Source organism: Semicossyphus pulcher, unplaced genomic scaffold (assembly GCF_022749685.1).
Source record: "Semicossyphus pulcher isolate SPU_LCO1_2020_fin unplaced genomic scaffold, fSemPul1.0.p SCAF_17, whole genome shotgun sequence".
In the NCBI taxonomy this organism is placed as follows: Eukaryota; Metazoa; Chordata; class Actinopteri; order Labriformes; family Labridae; genus Semicossyphus; species Semicossyphus pulcher.
Window position 1 is genome coordinate 22,936,752 of NW_027211681.1, and position 8,039 is coordinate 22,944,790.

An 8,039-nucleotide genomic window follows, 5' to 3' on the forward strand; every position below is an offset into this window, starting at 1 on the left:
ACAGTTATGATGACATCATAATGGCGGGGCATGGTGGTGATTTATAGCATCACAAAATCCTAGAAAGGGAAGAGGAAGCTCAGGCCGCCTTTAATGTATGATTTTTATACAGAAAAGTTATTAAGACTGAAGAATAAAAACATGAAGTTGTATAGATGTGCATTTTTGAGGGATATCAATTCATTTTACTCCAAACTTTTCCTGCCTAACTAAGTTCTTCTCTCTCAACTAACCTGTTAAGCATCAAAAGGTTTTGAAGGGAAGTCAGAACATCAAATGGGACTCTTGTGATGACTGTTAAATCTTCCACACTGTTTTTTCCAGCATGTAATCACATAAAACTGTCAGATTATTACTTCCTGTTTCTAGTGTTGTACTGCATGGTGAATCCCTTTATTGGTGTCCTTCCATGAACTTCCAACAGTTCTGGCCTTGTTAATGTCACTTATCCTTGTTTTAATGGCATCCAGAGATAAAATGGAAATGTAATTATTATAATCTTTGTGGCAATGATTTATGATGGAGTGGATCATATGATGACCATAAACCAAGAGTTATACTGAATGCTGTTCCAGTGTAAATTTAATTATCCTGTAAGAAGGCGATCTATAAAGAATCCAGTTTTACATGAAGTCCATGATTCGCTTTTGGCTTCTGACCAAATTCCTGGTTTTGCACATGCATGCTTATCAAAGCAAGAAATGAGTCATCTGTATACATCTTTGTCTTATTCATAATTATCCATACTTCATCAATATATATTTGTGTACAGACATTTCTGGAGTATGAAGCCAAGACTCCTCTGTAAACAACCTCAGCTCCTCCTTTGTGGTGTGACGGCCGTCATGCTTTAGCAGGGTCTGCTTTGTGTTTCCTTGTTGCAGGTTCCTGGTACGTGTAGCTTCCGTGCACCTGGGAGTACCTGGCCAGTCTCCTTAGGTGCATTTCAGCCCTGGCATTCTCCACGTGTGGTTCTCTAACATCATCGCTCCCAATGCTTCGGGCACCACGTTATCGTTTGGTTGGCTTCGGCCGTCTTTGTAGTTTTGATTCACACCATACAACACTTTACACAGCTCACTCACACACCCATCATCAGACACCCTGATAACACTGATTAGCACACCCCATAACCATTGTATTTAATTTATATTCCTATTTTTCTAATAAATAGTAACATCATTAAGTTAAACAACCGTGTGTTTCCTCCTTTTGTCATGGCTCGAGCCGGGTCATGACAGTGGATTTTTTTCATCTCGATTTCTTTGTGACAAAAACTTCCATTACAATGTTCTGCACAGTGTTTGCAGCCACATTAAGGAACATTTTGACAGTTTCGCATGACATAAAAATGCATTCTTACTCTGTATGTCTGATTAGAAACCTTAAAATCAAGGAAATTGTAGATATTTGCAAATATGTTTTAAGTTCTTCCACCTGCATCCACAAAATATAGACTCAAGTATTCATTCTGCCTTGCTTGTAAAGGCCTGGTGTTGCTGCTGAAAAAAACAATCTGTCCAGATAAATGCTTATCACCAAGGTTGTAACACGTGTTCCTCTTAAACAGATAAACTTTAGCATCCACAGAAATACACCGATCTACTCCATCCATAGTATTTAGAAAGCACATGTGAAGATGAACAGAAGATATACAGTTCACATGTATGAGGAACACAAGCACCGGCCTGCTCTACATGAACTGTGACTTTCCCCTTGGAGAAACCACAGCTCCTGTTTAGGACTGACCACTCTGAGTCAGAGCACAGTTGGAAAACCCCGATGTGAGGTGAATGTTCCTGATGACCCTCGCTTCAGCTTCTGTTCGCTTCGAGCGAGTGAGAAAGTGTAGGAGTACTGAACAAAGGCAAATCAACCCACACTGCCACCTACTGTTGGGTTTTAGACTTGCAATGCAGATGTCGAAGCTTAGTTCAGAACAGGTTTGACAGAGAAATGTTTAACTTATTTATTAACTTAGTTTTGTTTCCACACACACACAAACAGAACATACAGAAAACGACTAACCCTGACTGAGACAGTTTCAAATCACTATTCCATAATATTGCAACTTCCTCCTGACACACCTCATAGAACATCTTGTGAGTCTTTGTACTGTTTAATGTGTTCGTTGTATATTTTGAATCGCGTTGATGATGAAGGCACACTCACAGAGAGGTGCTGGTTATAGAAGTGTCCTGTTTAAAAGAGAGGCTTAATAAGCTTTCCCAACATTACAACTGTACCTTAAAGTGTGGCCTTAATGTTAATGTTTGTTAGTAGGTGGTCATAATCTCCTCTTGTCTGCCATTTTTCAGCTTCATCCTTCTTTGTGTTATTGATAGAGCTGCTGTCTGTGAGTCAATAAGCAGTGCTTTATATCACAACAGTCCTCTGTAGTCGCCGTCTTGCTCCTCTTCGGCTCAGCACCTTTCTGCGGTGACGGGCCGATGGGTGTGTGGGTGGACCTGGCGTCTGCGTGGCCTGTTTGCCAACCGCCGCAGCTTCAACAACGTGTGACTGTGTCAACACAAATACCGCTCTGCCTCGCTCTTCTGTCTTCTCACTCGATCCCCACAGCAGGAGGAGACAGCATGGAGGCCCAGTCAGTGGATTTCTTTTCCTCCTTCACCGTCTTTACTGTTGTTTTCCACCTGGATAGGAGAGTTAAAGTTAAAGTGTGATATATAGTTGGAGATGTTTCTAGTTGGGCGGACAGAGCTGTGGCCAGGATTTTAAAAGTATTGAGGTCAAGAGTGCCTCCTCCCAGCTGAAAAAAATAACACTATCCACCAAAAAATGTCTGAATAAATGTATTTTTGACTAAATTAATTCCTATTTTCTGACTATTTCCATTTTCTAAAGCCTTTCCCTCAATATTAGGTCGACAATTTTGGTGGCCAAACACCAAATCCTGTTACATCCAGACCCATTTGAGGATCTTGACTTTAGAAAATATCTGACACAGGCTTAAAAAAACATGAGAAATGTATAACACAAGCTCATTTTCGTGCATAAAACCCCACATTCTCTGAAACAGCATCAATGAGACAGCCTTAGTGTCCTCACTGGTAACTACAGAGCAGCTGTTCTTCATAAATAAAGTGGCTTCTGCAGAGATGATAAGGAATGTGTCGTTTGTACAATGTTGTTGAATGTTTGTGCTCAGCTCCCACCTGCAGCCTGAGTGTCAGCTAAACAGTTTCTTTAGTTTGTTGAAGAAGCCTCCCTCCTCCTCCTCCTGCTGCTGCTGCTGCTGCTTGTCCTGTCCCTCCTCTGAGCTGGTCGACTTCGCACCAGAACCTGAAGTGCTGCTGCCCCCTCCTGGACACAAACACACACTACATCAGCTCTACTGACTACACTGCAGTGCACTGACAATCTGCTGTACGTCTACGGGTCTCTCTACGTTCAAATGTTCAGTGATGATTTGACTGAATGGTGGAGTTGAACCCTGACCTGCAGAAGGATTGACACCGTTGACACTCCCCTGAACGTCCGTCTCCTCTTCAGCATAAGTCAGCATCAGAGAGCGCTGCTTATGAGTCAGCTTCCTGCAGAGACAAGAGAACAGAAACTGACTCCAGTGACCGCTTCACATTGTAAGGACATCAGAAACAGCAACAGATGTATTGGCATGAAGGTTTGAAGGACCAGAGTAAATATACAAAATTTGTGTGTACTTTTATTTGTATATCATGAAAGTATGTAAAGTTAAACAAACTATATTATGTCTATAATGAAATACAAACACAAGTAGTGCCTATCGGACAAACTTTTCACTCCGCCTCAGCCAGGTGTTCGGAATACTGTTAATTAACGTCACAGCAGACCATGTATGTCTATATTGATCAAGCTGGTTCCTCTGAATCACACAGCAGACTCTTATTTCACTGGTTGATGATAAATTGAAACATACAGATAAATGTACATGATAAAAAAACAGCTGATCTGTGGTAACCTGGAGACACAGAGTGTAGGAGAATGTTTGGGTTGCTTGGCAACAAAATTCCAGTTGTGGAACTAGTTTAGTTGGTGGAGCAAAAAATAATCTGTCGTTGATTGTTACTGTGCGTTCACACCAAACGCGAAGCGAATATTCACCTGTGAAATAACAGGCAAATATTCACCCTTCGCTTCTGGAATGGAGGAGAGGAAGCAGGGCTTATCTCCATGGTTACCAACGGCATCAGGAGGATCTCGATGTTGATAGGTCTTCTCTACAGCACGTGACGCAAATTCGCCGAGGAAGTTCAATTTCTGAACTCATCATTTGCGTCATTCGCGTTGCATCATTCGCGCCGCCCGACGAGATTCAGATTCACGTCTATTCGTGTTCGATGTGAACGCACAGTTACTGTTTACTACTATTTGCCGCTTGTATACAAGCAACGTCACACTCGCCTATGGCCTCGTCCCTACGACCGAATCACAACCGTGATGACATTCAGTTCAACATCACTACCGCTCATGGTATATTGCTTTTAAGATAAACTTCAGTTGCAGCCATATGAAACAGCCAACTATGAAACATTATTGTATTTATTGCCACGATAACTGAAACTCATAATAGGAAGAGAGCTGTCATATGAATCTAGTTCAGCTCGGCTAACTGAGTTTTCTGACATACACATTAAGAGCATTTCTTTGAGGCTCTTACTTTGGCACTCTGATTTTAATGTGAACGTAGTGATCTCCGTAACTGTAGCTGTTCATCCTCCGAATGCCTTTCCCATGCAGCCTGATCACCTGATCCGCCTGACAGCTGGGAGGAATCTGAAAACAGACGACTTTGAATCAAAGAACAGAAACGTTGCTCTACTGAACCTCTGTACTGAAATGTATTTGGAAACTAAGAAGTGTAGTAATATTGTAATATTCCATATGCTGCAGCCGTCCCTCTTACTCACCACCATACTGATGGTTTCATAGAGCCCCTGTGTTTTGGCTGTGCCCCCCAGGATGGCCTGAGCGATAGAGATCAACACGTCAGAGTGGATGTCCAGTCCATTACGCCTGAACACTGGACTTCTCTGCACCTGTATGGAGACATTTCAGATACAACACATCAACTCCAATACAAAACAATGACACTGTCAGAATTCAACAACTCTTTAAATGCTGCTACAAAACTCACCCTGAACGTAATGAGGATTTCTTTCTTCCCTACTGACATGCGCACAGTCTGATTGTTTTCCACTCCTGTGAGAAAAAGTCAAAAACATTAACATGTTTTACCTTTGTCTATTTTTCATTAGGTTACATTTGACAAATTCAAGTCAACGCCAGTCAAAGCAGGCGGACATAGATTGTAACCTACCAGCAGGTACAGGTACAGAGACCGTCTGCCTCTTCTTTGTCTGGCCTGAACTTCGGCACAGTGCGCAGGGTGTGTTTATGATTGATCCCTTCCCACCACAGCGTCTGCAGGCGGTGCGCATCATGAAAGGACCTGTATTGACCGACTCCTGCAGGGGGCCAAACAGACAGAAATATCATTCATATGTTGCAGATACAAAATATAATAGTGATAAATCCTGAAAGAAAAAAGCAACTGAAAATTAGAGCCTGGAAAAGCACACTTACTCACTACCTTGCTACTCACCATGCCAGTGCCGTTGCAATAGTGACAATGAGACACCTTTGTGCCCGGCTCGTTGCCCTTTCCGTCACACCTCGGACAGGTGTCATCTATGTTAATATTCAGGTCCTTATTGGCTCCCTTTGCGGCCTCTGAAAACGTAAGCTCCATCACAAACTGTGTGAAAACAGAAAAGATCAATGTACTTCTTAAATTCACACCTCATTTACGGTATAAAAGTTTAAGCTAAATAAAAAAAATGCATCTTAAATGATTTTTTTAATGAAAAATATCAAATGATGTTGATGCCACAGTGATGTGACCTCTGACCTCGGGCCTCTGTTCAAACATGCTGTGGATGTCCCCGAAGCCCATTCCTCCAGAAAACTCTCCAAAGATCTTCCTGAAGAGCTCCTCTGGGTCTATGTTGGTCCCCCCGGCTCTGTAGTACTGCTGCTGGCTCTGCCCGGCACGGTTTGGGTCGAAGCCTGCCGCTCCGTATGTGTCATACTGCTTCCTCTTCACCTCGTCACTCAGCACCTTCACAGAAAAACAACAGAGGAGGGAAATTTGGGGTTCGTTAGGCAAGGTTGAATAACATGATTTGATGCTGCTCATGAAAATTAATAATTCCTACCTTTTATGTAATTGGAGGAAACTTAATTATCTTTAATACTAATGTACTTGGTTTTGTACCTCATAGGCTTCAGCCAGCTTAGCAAACTTCTCTTTGGCCTCCGGGTCATCTGGGTTGGTGTCTGGGTGGTACTTCTTTGCGAGCTGGCGAGAGACAACAAGTAGGAAAAAAATTGACGACAAGTTTAAACTTCTTTCCCAGGAAGGTAACCAAACAAACTCAAGTTTTCCAACATTCAAGGTATTTATTCAGCGCTACCCTGCAGATATTTTCACAATAGTGTTGCCGAGCAGAGTGTGTCTCTGACCTGATAGTAAGCCTTCTTGATGTCCTTCTGCGAGACTGTGCGGGAGACACCCAAGACTTCATAGAAGTCCTGCTTGTTTGCCGACCTGTTGCTGGTGTGAAAAGAACGGCAGGCAACGCGACAGGGACATCTCGTGCCTGCAGAGAAAAGGATCCAAAGAGAACTATTTGATCAGATGGTGGTGGAATTTCTGTAATATTCAATAATGATTTTTTTTTTTTTGCTCGAAACCAACAGAAAAAGAAGTTTATAAAGCTAGCACTTAGTCATTGCAGTAAGCCATCATTGAGGTCCATAAATATATGACAAATTAACTAAATGTACCAGCTATCAAAACACTCATTTTAAAAAAGGCTCCATTAAGTGTTGCACACATCTTTTGCATGTGCAACATAGGATTAATGATGCGGTTAACTTATAGAATGACTATTTTATAATTCTGCAAACAGATTTTAATATTGGATAGAAACCATAAGATCAATCTGTCTCTGTTAAATGTAAAGGAGACAAGAGTCTCACGAAACTCAGAATTGTAGTTAGGTTCAATTCTTGATTAAACTTATTTTTTTGGTTTCAACCCTGCAAGTGCATTGGTTTAATAATAATGATAAGGCATGTTATTAGATCGTTGTTAGCAGACTTGTTGCATGCTTGTCAAGTTATGCAACGTGATAACACGATGGTACAATCAAAATGATAACTTTGAATGGAACATATTCTTTTTATTGTCCCTACAGCAACAGCATGACCCTAGTAAACCAAATGATGCGGACACAAAGGCGGTGTGTTAACAAGGTCAGTGTGGGTACAGTTACTGATGTAACCAAACTGTTAAAACCATAATAGAGAGCGGTTACATCATACTTTGACACAGGCTAACCAGCCTTGGAGGTCCATGGTAGCCTTTAGCTTGCTGTACATTTAAGCATTGCACATCACAAAGCCCACAGGACAAGGCAGTGGGCATTGTTAGCCCAGCGAACAGTGACAGAACACTTCTGATGTAGGAAACTTTTGGTATTTTATGCTAACAGTTAGCTATCTCACCTGTCAGTCCTCTCAATGTCACGACATTTCCGTGTGTCCAGGAGCTAATGCTAACCGCTATCCCTCCCCGGTGCGTCTGCGATATCGTCGCTGAACAAACTCCTGCATGTCTGGTAAGGACATTGAGAAAATGACCGCTACGATGTGCAGAAGAAACTGATGCTGATAGCCAGCGTGCAGTACGCCGGGCAGCGGAGGACGCCATCTTTGGCGTCACTACCGGTGTCAGAGGGTCGGTGGGGTCTGCGCATGAGCATAAACGGCTGGGGTGGAACGAAATTAACGGTAACTAAATGCACTGAAGTACTGGAAGTACAAAACTAAGGGAGATCTACCTATATTTAACTTTCATTTAAATGTAATGGTACTTTAAATCTCTACATCATCTTTAAGAGAAAATAGTATTATTTTTACTCAATTTTTTCAATGACAATTATTTGTAGTAACAAGTAACTTACCCAGAAAAA

The 8,039-nt window shown here is 41.9% G+C and overlaps 1 protein-coding gene across 1 annotated transcript; it reads right to left on the reverse strand.

Annotated features, from left to right (window-relative positions):
- Positions 1-1,982: 1,982 nt before the first annotated feature.
- Positions 1,983-7,777, reverse strand: LOC138594761 (dnaJ homolog subfamily A member 3, mitochondrial-like). The gene is made up of 12 exons (XM_069665977.1): positions 7,573-7,777; positions 6,526-6,662; positions 6,278-6,361; positions 5,912-6,121; positions 5,606-5,758; positions 5,321-5,468; positions 5,138-5,202; positions 4,911-5,039; positions 4,661-4,776; positions 3,460-3,554; positions 3,177-3,324; positions 1,983-2,654 (listed from the first exon to the last, which is right to left on the reverse strand). The coding sequence occupies exons 1-11, from the start codon at positions 7,775-7,777 to the stop codon at positions 3,191-3,193; spliced, it is 1,476 nt and encodes a 491-aa protein (XP_069522078.1). The 3' UTR covers positions 1,983-2,654; positions 3,177-3,190.
- Between the last annotated feature and the right edge of the window lie 262 nt (positions 7,778-8,039).